The 12,395-nt window shown below is 49.3% G+C and overlaps 1 protein-coding gene across 6 annotated transcripts; it reads left to right on the plus strand.

The window, feature by feature from the left end:
* The first annotated feature begins 1,429 nt into the window (after nucleotides 1–1,429).
* Nucleotides 1,430–12,304, plus strand: MKS1 (MKS transition zone complex subunit 1). 6 transcript variants are annotated; one of them, XM_082603231.1, is made up of 18 exons: nucleotides 1,432–1,568; nucleotides 1,980–2,089; nucleotides 3,205–3,275; nucleotides 3,752–3,907; nucleotides 4,940–5,037; nucleotides 5,210–5,338; nucleotides 5,603–5,707; nucleotides 6,148–6,256; nucleotides 6,790–6,846; nucleotides 7,904–7,946; nucleotides 8,204–8,269; nucleotides 9,765–9,835; nucleotides 10,184–10,253; nucleotides 10,353–10,460; nucleotides 11,138–11,271; nucleotides 11,689–11,771; nucleotides 11,858–11,955; nucleotides 12,063–12,304. In XM_082603231.1, the coding sequence occupies exons 1-18, from the start codon at nucleotides 1,489–1,491 to the stop codon at nucleotides 12,152–12,154; spliced, it is 1,680 nt and encodes a 559-aa protein (XP_082459357.1). In that variant the 5' UTR covers nucleotides 1,432–1,488; the 3' UTR covers nucleotides 12,155–12,304. The 6 variants fall into 6 exon arrangements, 3 of the variants coding, with proteins under 3 accessions (XP_082459357.1, XP_082459358.1, XP_082459359.1); XR_014291863.1 differs by lacking the exon at nucleotides 12,063–12,304 and having other exon boundaries at nucleotides 1,430–1,568; nucleotides 11,652–11,771; nucleotides 11,858–11,920; XR_014291865.1 differs by lacking the exons at nucleotides 11,689–11,771; nucleotides 11,858–11,955; nucleotides 12,063–12,304 and adding an exon at nucleotides 10,637–10,754 and having other exon boundaries at nucleotides 10,353–10,549; nucleotides 11,138–11,261.
* Nucleotides 12,305–12,395: the final 91 nt, after the last annotated feature.

A 12,395-nucleotide genomic window follows, 5' to 3' on the forward strand; every position in this document is an offset into this window, starting at 1 on the left:
CCAGTAAATAAGGAGAATAAAAATCTAGTTTACCTGTATAAAAATAATTCAACTATGGTTAGACAAATAACTTATAGTTCCATACCATGTGGTACAGTACCTACTTTGTCTATGTCAGATTGACTTTGCTGTAAGTTTGATTTGGTATAAAACTAAACTGTTGGTACAGGATCCACCTTTATCATTTGCTGTTCATGTGGCACAGTGTTGCCTATTCACAACTTTAAAAGAAAAAATTAGAGTGGCTTTTCTCTTAAAAGCTAATATTCTACCCCCATGGTTTCATCTGTTGAAATAATTATTTCCCATATTGGCAACTGTGTGTTCTTATAGAATAAATTGGTAGGTGAGAGGTCGTGAAGCAGAGTGGGAGGTGTTCAGGCTTCAAAAGACAGATCTGGGCTGCAATCTCAGCTCCTTCACCAATTACTAGATTTCAACCTTCAAGCTCTGGCCTTCAATAACTTCATTGATTAAATGAGAATAACAAATACCTACTTAAGGGGTTTCTAGGAGGGTTAGGGACAATACAAACAAAGCACCCAGGCTGTATCAGCTCTTAAATAAATAGGGTTATTGTTACGGTGAGTCCTTAGTGTTACACAACAGCAGCTTTGTTGCTTAGGGCTCCCAATGCCATATAATGAAACTGGCATGAGATTCTTGAGTCCATGGGACAGTTGCCTACTCTGTTGAGGAAGCAGCAAATGTCAAAGGCTGAAAACTGTTGACATCCCCAAGGTGCCAAGGTTATGGTGTGTCCTGCCTTTGGCAGTCCAGCGAAGCACGTCTTCATAATGGCATTTTGTTGACTTTTCCCAAGGCCAGTGAGGTATCTAAGGTGGCTTAAAAATCCGGAAATAACACACGCAGGGGAAAACCCAGTGCAATAATGACATCTTTTCCTTCCTTACTGTTAGCTTCCTTGTTTCTTCTTTCTCTGGTTCAGTGAATGCCAGCACAAGGATTAATACATCTTGACACTTTTTTTGTCTTCTTCCAAGAATATATTTTCATGTCTGGGTAACCGTCATCACCTCCCCTGACTCTTTTGGGAAGAATGGGTGCATTCTGTGAGTCACCTCCACCGATTAGGAGGCCAAAGTTTCCCAGGATTCAGTGGGAGGCTGTGTCGTGTGGTGGAAAAAGTCGTAGTTGAGAACTCAGGACGCTTGGGTTTGGTGTCCCTCACCATTTCTCTCTGAATCTGTATAAAAGTATAGCGCTGCTTTAGTTTCCTCATTTGTAAAGTGCATCAAGTCTGGTCTTGGGTGTGAGCGAGCTTTGTTCCCACTCAGGATCAGCGGCAAGCCCGCACGTGCCCCAGACGAAGCGTGCGCCGGCACCGACGGGCCTGCGCCTGCAGCGGGCGGGGCTCTGCCGCGCCGCGTAGGGAACCGGGTTCCCGCCTCCCTAACCCAGCGTTTCCGTTGCCAGGGGAACTGGGGCGGCGCGCTTTGCGGCGCAGTCGCGCGCAGCGTAGCTGTCATGGCGGAGACCGTCTGGAGCACCGACACCGGAGAGGCCGTGTATCGCTCTTGGGACCCTGTGCGCAACCTCCGCCTCCGGTAGTCGCATCACCCCAGAGCCCCTTGCTTTTATGCTGTCAGATAATTAGAGCCTGAACTTCACTTCTTGTTTGCTGGGACCCTCCCTTGCGTTTGCAGTCCTGACCGCTGTGACCTCGTCTCCCCGCGTCTCCCTCACTACCCGGCACCCTCTTCACTCAACTTCCAGACCCACCCTTTCAGGACCCTGCCCCTCCCAAGTTTCTCGAGGCCCTGTGTCTCCAGTACACCCTCCCATCGTCTTCTCCTTAGGTCCCCGTGCCCCACTCACATCCCCTCTGTCGCTTACACCCCGCCACATTCTTGGTAGCCGTACCCTCTTCTGAGTTTTGTTTCCCCATCTTTGCTCTGCGTTCATCTCCTGGTGGAGTGTATTGTAACGAGTATTTTGGGCTTCTCTTTTCCTGGCAGAGTCCACCTGCAAAGAATCACATCAAGCAGCTACCTCCATTACCAGCCTGCTGCCCAGCCCGGGAAGGACCTCATAGACTTGGCCACTTTTAGGCCTCACCCATCCACCAGTGGGTGAATGGTGGTGATGTGGCCGCTTGGGGATCTGGGGAAGGGCCTAGGGCGGAGGTTACCTCTTAAGACAGAGTACCCAGGTCTATAGTCTGAGAAAAGTATAGAGAGGTTGGGTTTATTGTCCAAGGTCATAGGACTGGTAAATGTTGAAGCCAGGATTTGATCCCAGGCAGTTTTAACTACTACATTATGTTGTGTAAAATTGAATAAGGCTTGATTCCTGCCGTCGAGATGCTGATCCGAATTGTGGTCAAATGTAGGGAAATAGCAAATACCATACTTTAGATATGTTATAAATTTGCCTGCCAACCTAAATACCATTTGTGGCATTTTTTTTCTAAGAGAAAATATCACTCCAAGCTTGAAACATACAACTAAACACTTTTTAAAACAGCTTAAAAATTGGGGTCTGCTTGGAAAATGTACATAGTAACACCATCTGTGTTCTAGCAGTTTTCCTTCTCTGGGAAGCCAGAAAAGTGAGGAAGAGAAGACAGTGTGTTTGTGTTAGGTCACTGGTCTCCCTGCTTTTGTTGTTTCTGTTCAAAAATATTCCTGGGCAAGAGTGAGCTGGCAGGTTGTGAAGCACGTGTCTTTGAAAAAGGCATACTCAGCTAGGAGTGTGTGTATTAGATTTGGTTCTTTCAAAAAAACATCAGTTATATGTCTTTCCTTTTCTCTCCTGATACTTGGTCTCTTAAGGTTATAGTGTTTGTGATTCTAGAAATATGGCTTCAGGAATAGTGAAGATAAAAATGCCACAGTTCCCGTCTAGCAAATGTAGGCAGTTGGGATTGAGGAAGAGCTAGTCAGCCTATATCTAATAAATTTCAGCTCTTGACACTGAATTAGATCAAATAATTCCTGGAAGGCATGACTTCCTTTTATTCAAATCAGAGTAGTGATTAAGACTTCTTGGGTCCTAATCTTGGCTTCTACACATACCCACAGCCTCTACAGAGTAAGTCTAGAGTGAGTGCTTCATAGATCAGTGAACTCCAACTGGTTTTGTGGCAAATATAAGAGCAGGGACTTTGCTTATAACCAACCACAGAGCAAGAAGTGCTGCTAGATTGGCTCAAACATTTGACTCACTCTGTTGTCTTTGGAGGTGGACACCGCCCAGAGGTAGATGAAGAGGAGGAGGTCGTGATTGGGTGGCAAGAGAAGCTCTTCAGCCAGGTGAGCCAGTGTCCCTTGTCTGCTCAGTCTGCCTCGCCCTGGTCCACCTCCACCTGACTAGTCACAGGGAAGGATTCTTGATACGTATTTTGCTAAACTGATTTCCAGAAAGCTTATAACAGTTTATACTTTCCACTGTTGTGCTTATGGGGTCAATGGAATATAGTGCCCGCCACTTACCCAGTTTTATAATCCTGGGTAAGACACTTCTCATCTCTGGGCCACATACCAAAATAGCAGAATTACTGTTTTGGTATGTCAGTTCTGTAATAGCAGAATTGAATTAGACTATCACTGTGGTTCCTTTTAGCTCTAACATTCGTTGGGTCTCCTGTCCTCCATTAGTTTAGATAAACGACAGTTGGCTATGAGAACATGTCACATTGCATCAGCTCTATAGAACTAATTTGACCAAACTGTTATAGGAACAAAATTTGACATATTCTCAGTAGAACTTTGTTTCCTTGTGACCTCAGTTTGAAGTAGATCTGTACCAAAATGAAGCAGCCTGTCAGAGCCCTTTGGATCATCAGTATCGCCAAGAGATTCTGAAGCTGGAGGATCTGGATGGCAGGAAGAACCGACGAATCTTTACCTACACTGACTCTGATAGATACACCAATTTGGAGGAGGTAGCATTCTTTCCCAAGCACCGTAGCTCCCTTCACCTTTGTCTCCCCTAGCTTTCCGGCCTCTCTGTGTGTTAACTCAGAAGCCTGTTAAGTGGATACAGAGCTTCTGGCACCCAAGCTGGAGTAGGTGGGCACAGTCTGCGGGTGGTGTGGCTGCTGCTCCCTGCTCCATCTGCTGGAGGGCCTGGGGGAGCCGGCAGTGTCTCTAATGATAGGCTTGCAGCCTACAAACTGGGAGAAGCAGCCACTGGGTTTGACTTCCTCCGTGCATCATGAGATCAGACAGGTGGATGGAGCCTAGAACCATCTAGATAAAATTCATCATGGATTCAGCCAAAACTGAATATATGGGTTTGAAGAAGAACTCAGTACTGCGTGGGGACTGGCTTATGTCCTCAGTTTGCCTGTGACAGCAAATCCTCAGGGACTTGGTTTACATTGTCTTCTTAGATTTTAAACTCCTTGAGGGAGGGGAGTGCCTATATTATCTGATGTTTGTCTCTGACCTTGTAGATCTCTGCAAGGAGCCAGGTGTTAAGTGAATGTTTTTGAAAGGTTGATGCTTATATCAGGAAAGCTGTGGGTCGGTAGCATATAAAATTTGGGTCGTCTGTTTTGGTAAACAAAAGAAAATTACAGATAGTGTTCTGTTACCCTTGGGAGGGTTTTCCACAGAATACTTGGGTTACACTTCACATCTTCCAGCCACCTAGTGACGTCAACATCTACCAGGCAGACTCACCATACTTTTTGTTGGGGTGTGTGTAGAGATTGCAGGCTCCTTTTAAGATTAGCATAAATAAACTCATTTCTCAAGGATAGTGTGCTGCTGCAACCTTCAGGCAAACCAGGGCTTGGTTGGGCTCTTCCTTGGGCTGTTTGTGCCACTGTGCCTGCCGTTAGCATGGCTGTGAGGTGGCCCTGCTCTGAGGTTCAGGTTCTGTGTGCAGTTTCAGAAGGAAGACTTCCCTCCAGGTCCTTGGTCCCGCACGGCCCTGAGCAGGCTTACACTGGGCTGCTCTGTTTTCCCAGCACTGTCAGAAAATGACCACCGCGGCCAGCGAAATACCCTCATTCTTGGTCGAGCGAATGGCAAATGTCAGGCGGCGACGGCAGGACAGGCGAGGGATGTGAGTGCAAGTGTGTACAGGGCCGTGGCGGCCTCTGTGGTCCGTCGGTATGCCCACCAACTCGAGCGTCCCTTCCCGCAGCGGGCCTCCACCTTCGTGTGCTCCCCTGAGCTCCTCCTTCAGGCTGTTCGGGGGGTGCCAGGGAAGTGACCCTTCCTGTTGTGTCTCCCAGGGAGGGTGGCATCCTTAAGTCACGAATTGTCACCTGGGAACCCTCAGAAGAGTTCATCCGGAACAGCCATGTCATCAACACCCCTCTTCAGACAATGTACATCATGGCAGACCTGGGTCCCTATGGAAAGTGAGTGAAGCTTCTTACTGCCCAGCTCAGACCTTCATTCTCTTCTCCTGTCACTAACCATCTCTCTCCTGTTACAGTCATCCCAGGTATGTGGGAGGGAGGGATGTTTTTCCTTCTTCTATTTCTTTGGAAGAGAGTACTTTACCATGACAGTTCTCACTCCAGCCTGTGTCCTCTCCCCTGATGCGTCCCGAACACCTCTTCCTCTTTCCCTGGGGGTGGGGCAGCAATCTTGAACCCTGGTGTTAATTCCCTGGTTTCTAGGCTTGGCTATAAGAAGTATGAACATGTCCTCTGTACTCTGAAGGTGGACAGTAATGGTGTGATCACAGTAAAACCTGACTTCACTGGCTCCAGAGGACCCTACAGGTGAGAAGAGGAAGAAAGGGATGGTGGAGACTGGCATTCCTTTCCTTGGCTTCACTTCTTGCCCCAAGTTGAGGAGATTCTCTGAAAGCCCTTCATGTGTTCTAACTTTTAAATTCCCAGCCAGTGGTCCATATTCTGTTCCAGGTCATAGACCCTTAGGACACTGGGCATCCTGTTCTCAGAAAATATGCACCTACCCTGATTTGAAAGTGATACCTTCATCAGTGTAGTTAAGTGAAAATAATTCTCTGTGTTGCTGCGTGTAGAGACTAATCAAAACTGGGAGAGATGAACTAGCCAGGTCTTCTCCTCTGGGCTGACTGTTCCTCATCTTACGTCTTAGAATAACAGAACTGTAAATCGGCTCATCCCTGGGCTGGGTCTGGAGGGCCCCACCTCCTGTTTTCTGAGTTAGTCCCTTTGCGGCTTTGACCTTACAGAATCGAGACAGACGGGGAGAAGCAGGAGCTGTGGAAGTATACGATAGACAACGTGTCCTCCCTTGCACAGCCTGAGGAGGAGGAGCGGGAACAGCGTGTGTTCAAGGACGTAAGTGCTGGTTCATTCCGAGAACCAGAGAGCTGGGAGCTGAGGCCGCGGTCGAGGTTGGGTCAGCAGGTGCAAGGTCTTGCTCTTAGTGGCCTCCCCTGACTTGGGAAGCACTGCTGACATATCAGATATAAGGTTTCGACCCTATTATAAGATCATAATAATAATGGCCATTTATTTGAGCATTTACCATGCTCTGTGCTAGGCCCTTCACATACTTTATTTCATTTAGACTGTACCACAAGCCTTTGAGGTGAATATTTTTATTATTACCACTTTATAAATGAGGAAATGGAGATCAAGAAGCTAAGCAGTCTGCCCAAGGTCATGTAAGTGCTAGAGCCAGGTTGGTCCCAGACCAGTGGACTCCAGAGCCTCTGTGCTTCACTGTCAGTTGTCAGTGTCTGGGATGCTTAGGCCTCCAGCTTTCTGTGGCATTTCCCACTACTGCTGCTTTTCTCCCTCCCATGCAGATCTGAACCCTGATCTGGCTGGGGTCGCACCTTGAGTTTCAGTGTGGTTTTTTTCCTCAGCTCTATGGCCGGCGCAAGGAGTATCTCAACAGCCTTGTGGGCACTGACTTTGAGACGGTGAGTAGCTGGGTTTCCTGCAGCTCCGCCAGCTGAGTTTCTGTAGCCAGAGCATTCTGACTGCAGCTGAGTGACAGTTCTCTCCTCAAGGTCCCAAAGACATACTCTTCAGTGGAAAAAAGTAAAAAGTATAGTCCTTGTTATGTTTTAGCATTGCATATTGATATAGAACTGTTAATGCATAGGAAAAGGTCTCAAAGGGCACACACCCTATGGGTGGCTTTCTCTGGGGAGGGGGTGGGATTGGGAAATGGTGGATGGCTATTGGGTGCTGAGAGGGACATGTCAGGAATGTTTACTTTTTATTCTCTAAACTTAGGTGGTTTTGAACTTTTATCAGTGGGAGTGCATTCATGTATTACTTTGTAATTAATTTTATAAATAAATATAAAGATGAAAAGTGTCTTCCTTACTCTTCATGTAGATATTTTTCCTAATGCCCCATAGAGAGGGAGGGGTGTCATTTCTGTTGGTCAAATAGTTGGCTCTTAAAACAAAGGAGTTTAAGTCTGTAGTTCTGTGGTCCTATTCTTTATCTTCTCTTCTTCCAGGAGTTCCATTTCTAGACCTGGAAACAAGGAGAGAGTTACCTGGTAGCCTCCCTCTCTCTCTCTAAAAAATTAACTTTCACTATTTTTGTGTTGTATTAGCAACAGATTTTCGGTGTTAAAAAGTTAGATAAGGTAGATACACAAATAATTTAAAAAGGAAACTTGCTAGTTTCTTGACCTCCCTCTAGAGGGAGCAGGGGTCTCTAGCCTCTCGCTGTACCGCAGCAGGCAGCTGTGGATGCTTCTCTTGGCCATTCTTGTAAATTCCCCACACTTTGTTGCCTTCCCCACCATTTAAATTAGGTGCTTTTCCCCTTACGTTACACACTTTTAGAAATGAAGGAAGCAGAGTTGTGGAGAAGTGGCAGGTGGGGAGGAAGCGGGATTAGTCACACACCTGGATCTGACGTCCAGCGTCAGGTCCTCTGGGGATTTACGGGCAGGCTGGAGGAGAGGTGTCGCTTCCCTCAGACCTCCTGATCTGTCCCCACTTCTCTCTACCTCAGACGGTACCAGGTGCCCTCCGGCTCTTTGTAAATGGAGAGGTAGGTAAGTGTCTTACCAGACAGAAGTCCCTTGATGCTTGGCAAGTGCCAGATTTAGCTGTGGAGTAATCCTCCCCGCCCTAGTAGAGCCCTTGGGTTGTCCGCAGCACTCGGGAGACTCAGGCATGTGTCTTTCCTGGAAACACAGAGAGTTCCTGGCCCTTGAGGGACTCGCTTCCACACGTGGGTAGGCCCTTTAGGACTGGGGCGGGTGTTAAGGGTGATAGGAGGATAAGCTGAAACAGTTTCCTGTTTTCTTAGTTTCAGCTCAAGGCTATGAGTTTGACAATCTTTACGTCCACTTCTTCGTGGAATTGCCAACTACTAGTAAGTAATATGCATAAGTCTCTCTTTTTACCCGTTCTGACAGTTTTCCAGAGGCATTCGGTCAGACTTCCTTCCTCACTCCTCCACTGAAATTGTTACTATTCTTTTCAAGGTCATAGATCACTTCCAAGTTGTGAAATCCTGTGGTGACATGTCTGCCTTCACCCTACTTGGCCTCTCAGAAGCATTCACCACAGCTCACGTTCCTCACTGAAACTCTCCTCTTGGCTTCTGGCTCTGTGCTCCTCTCTTCTCTCTCGTTGGTGGCTCAGCGGCCTTCTTGGCTGTTTCCTCATCTTCTGTTGACCTAAAACTATTGGAGTATCCAAGGCTGGGCCTGGCCTTCTGTTACTCTCTCTCCACAGTCTTTCTAGGTGGCCTCATACATCCTGTGGCTTCAGTACTGTTTGTATGTCTCAGACTCCCAGATTTCTCTCTCTAGCCTGAGCCTCTCCCCTGAACTCCAGACTCATGTCCACCTACCCCTTTGTCGTTCCCGTTGAACGTGACCAAAAGCTTCTTGATTCCCCCTCTTGCCTCACACCTGCCCTCATGGTCTTGCCCATCTTAGCCGAATGGCAATGTCATCGACTTAGTTTCTGATACCAGAAACCTAAGAGACACCCTTGATTCCTCACTTTGTCTAGCTCCCTACCGCCATTCATTCTATCAGCAGTTCTTGTCCGTTCTGTCTCCAAAAGATGTCTTGAATCCTCTGTTCTCTCGAGGACCCTGGGCCAAGCCACCATCATCTCTTGCTTAGGCCAAAGCATTAGGTTTCTAATTATCCTCTCGCTTCCTGTCTTGCTCCCTCTTACGTTTCATTTGCCACGTACACCACAGCCCAACCAAGCCTTTAAAATGTCAACCAGTTGTGTCTCTTTTGAACTTAAAGCCCCAACAGCTTCCCTTCCCACTTAGAGCGAAATCCAAACTCCATTCCCTGAACGAGCTGGCCCCTGCCTATCCCTCCCTTACAACATTGCAGTTGTAATTTCTGTTCTTGAGCAGGCCAAGTTCATTCCCACCTTAGGGCCTTTTCAGGGCCATTTCCTTTGTCTGAAAGCATTTGTGTCCTATCTTTGCACGACTGGTCCTGCTTTAGTTTAGGTCTCAGCCTAAGTGTCACCTCTGACTGGTGTTCCCTCACCACCCCGTCTAAATGAGCCTCCAAGCCACTCGGTCCCTTCACCCTGTTTTATTTTTACTTTAGCATTTATTACGACTTGATAGTCTTTTGTTGGTTGGTTTGTTGTCTATTCCCCCCTCCCACCCCCAACTGGAATGGTAGCCCCATGAGAGACAGGAAGCTTTTCTATCTGGTCACCAAGATGTCCCCATTGATCGGTCATAGCACACAGCAGACACACAGTGAATGTGAAATGAATGAATGATTGCATGAATGAGTGAGTGAATGGAGAAAGGAACTTTGTCTTCTTCTCAACTGCTCGCTTTCCTCCCCGTTGACTTACTCTATGTGGTCTTTGGTTTTCAGGCTGGTCAAGCCCAGCGTTCCAGCAGCTCTCAGGAATAACACAGACCTGTGCCACCAAGTCCCTGGGAATGGTAGGGCAACGAGAGGGGGCATCTAGAAGGGAACAGGACTGCCCGGGGGAGGCCTCTGGAGATTATCAGGCTAACGGCCTGGGGGAGATTCCAGAGCTGGTCCGGCCCTTCGCTGTGGGCTCTGCGGGGATGCCTGGTCCAGGGGTTCCCTCTGCCTTTTAGAGAGAGTGGTAGCAGCTCGGGTTTGGGTGTCCCTTCACCTCAGCCTTTGATTTCCTACCTGGGGTGATAGTTTTTCTTTTTCCCTTGGGATGGTGACCTTGTCATTGGCTACAGGGAAAACAAGTTCCAGGTGAGCCCTTGTCCACCCCATGACACTGAGTGTAAAATAACATTCCTCTTTTTTAGCATAATGTGGCTTACTTCTCCTACCCGTTCACGTTTGAGGCCTCCTTCCTCCACGAGGATGAATCTGCCGGTGAGTGGCCCGGCAGGTGCTCGGCCTTGGGGCCCCTCAGACAGGCCCTCTCCTGGTGAAGGCCTCCCATGACCTGGCCGCTTCTCCCCCTTGCTGCAGGTGCTCTCCCGGCATGGCCTGTGCTCTACTGCGAGGTCCTCTCGCTGGACTTCTGGCAGAGGTACCGCGTGGAAGGCTACGGGGCTGTGGTGTTGCCTGCCACCCCAGGTGACCTCTCATCCCTGCCCTGCGCGTGGCCCATGTGCCCTAGCTCCTAGAAACGAGACTAACACTCCAGAAGATTTCGACCACTTCCTGTGAGGAGTAGGGATGATTGGGAATTAGAAGCACTTCACTTGCAAGATTTCCTTGCTCCTTTTGAGGAAAATTTCCCCCTCTGTTAGGGACAAGTGGGTGAAATGACAGCTAACTGGGAAGTTGAGCAGCTCGGGGCTCTGCGTCCGGCTCCTCTGATCTGACTCGTGGCCTTGAGGGAGCAGCCGCATGGCAGATGGGCTCTCGGTGGGTGTGTATTGAGTGGATCAGCATTCCTTTTGAAATAATAGCCGCTGTCTTCTGTTGTGCGCCAGGCAGTGTGCTAAGTGCTTCTCAGTTAACTCTCCCCGTCGCTCTGTGAGGCGTAGGTGTTATTAGATGAGGGGAATGGGGCTCAGAGAGGTTGAGAAGCTTGTCCTGGTGCCCGGGTTACAACTGGCAGAGCTGAGATCTGAATTTCCATCTGATTGATTTTCAAGTGGGTACCCTAAACCACGCTGATGACCTTCACCAGAGGTCAGGCCATCACCAGACCAGGTGTTTTGGTGGTGGCGAGGCCCGTGTCATTGCCGGGAAGGCAGCAAGGGACCATGTGCCTTTTCCAGCCCCGTTCTCCTCTTGCTACACAGGCTCACACACGCTGACAGTCCCTACATGGAGGCCCCTGGAGCTGGGCCCGGTGGCTGAGCTCAGGAGGTTTTTCATTGGTGGCTCTCTGGAACTGGAGGACCTCTCCTACGTGCGGATACCAGGAACCTTCAAGGTGACTTTTGTCTTTGGGGAGACTTCATGCTGGGAACTTATGTCCGTGTTTCTTCTGGAGTAGGTGGAATCTGGGTTAAGGACTCTTAATTGTTCATTGCTTCATTATTGCTTAGTCCCTTCCTTCCTGTGGCTTAAGCGGGAAGTCTTGGCCGCATCTTGCACCAGGTACAAACATCACTGCTATCCTAGGAGAGCTCTGGAAAATAGTACACTTAGAGGTTTCCCCTGGTCCCTGTCGGAGTAACTGGCCTCTCCTTCCAGCCCATCCCTGAGTCCTCAGGAATCTGGATGTTGGGATGAAGTTTCCCCAACAGAACTGTTCTCCCCAAGAATGGGAGTAAGAATGGGAGTGAGGCCACTGTGGTGCCTGGGATCTAGGAACCAACAGAAACCTGGCGTTAACTGAATGCCGCAGGGGGAGCGTCTGAGCCGCTTTGGACTCCGCACAGAGACCACGGGCAGCGTCACCTTCCGCCTGCACTGTCTGCAGCAGTCCAGGTGAGTGGCCCTGGCCCTCCGCCTTGGGGCTCCTGATCCTGAGGGCTGCAAGAGCAGCCATGGCCATATGGTGGGCTCCCCCACAGGGCCTTCATGGAGTCAAGCTCTCTCCGGAAGAGGATGAGGAGCGTGTTGGACCGTCTGGAGGGATTCAGCCAGCAAAGTTCCATTCACAATGTGCTAGGTAGGCTTCCCCCCACCCAGTTCCAGCCACACCCGCCTCCAGCATCCACGTGGGCCCCATTTCCCCCACGCCGTGGCGGCTGACTCCTGTGTCTGCTTCCCTCACAGAAGCCTTCCGTCGAGCCCGGCGCCGCATGCAGGAGGCCCGAGAAAGCCTTCCCCAGGACCTCGTGAGCCCCTCGGGAACCATGGTCTCCTAGCTCCCTGCAGTCCTGGCCCGCCGTGCACGAGGACAAGACGAGTGATATCCAAGGCCTGGGCCCTCTTCGTCTTTCTGATTAGAGACCCCGCTGACCTGCTGAGAACCGGAAGAGCTGAGAATCCTGGGCTGGCCACCCTGCCTGGTCTTTAGCTGCTGGGTGGCAACAAAGCCAAAGACCCTGTGGCCCCCATATGGTCCCCGTCTTCCTATGTCAAGACACTGCAAGTGACCATCGCAAC

Source organism: Mesoplodon mirus (assembly GCF_964341445.2).
Source record: "Mesoplodon mirus genome assembly, chromosome: 18".
Lineage (NCBI taxonomy): Eukaryota > Metazoa > Chordata > Mammalia > Artiodactyla > Ziphiidae > Mesoplodon > Mesoplodon mirus.

Bases quoted from the DNA above. Each gene is read 5' to 3' on its own strand.
- MKS1 (XM_082603231.1), top strand. From the start codon at position 1,489: ATGGCGGAGACCGTCTGGAGCACCGACACCGGAGAGGCCGTGTATCGC. The intron at 3,276-3,751 runs GTGAGCCAGTGT...TTGTGACCTCAG, and splicing joins AAGAGAAGCTCTTCAGCCAG to TTTGAAGTAGATCTGTACCA. The intron at 5,708-6,147 runs GTGAGAAGAGGA...TTGACCTTACAG, and splicing joins GGCTCCAGAGGACCCTACAG to AATCGAGACAGACGGGGAGA.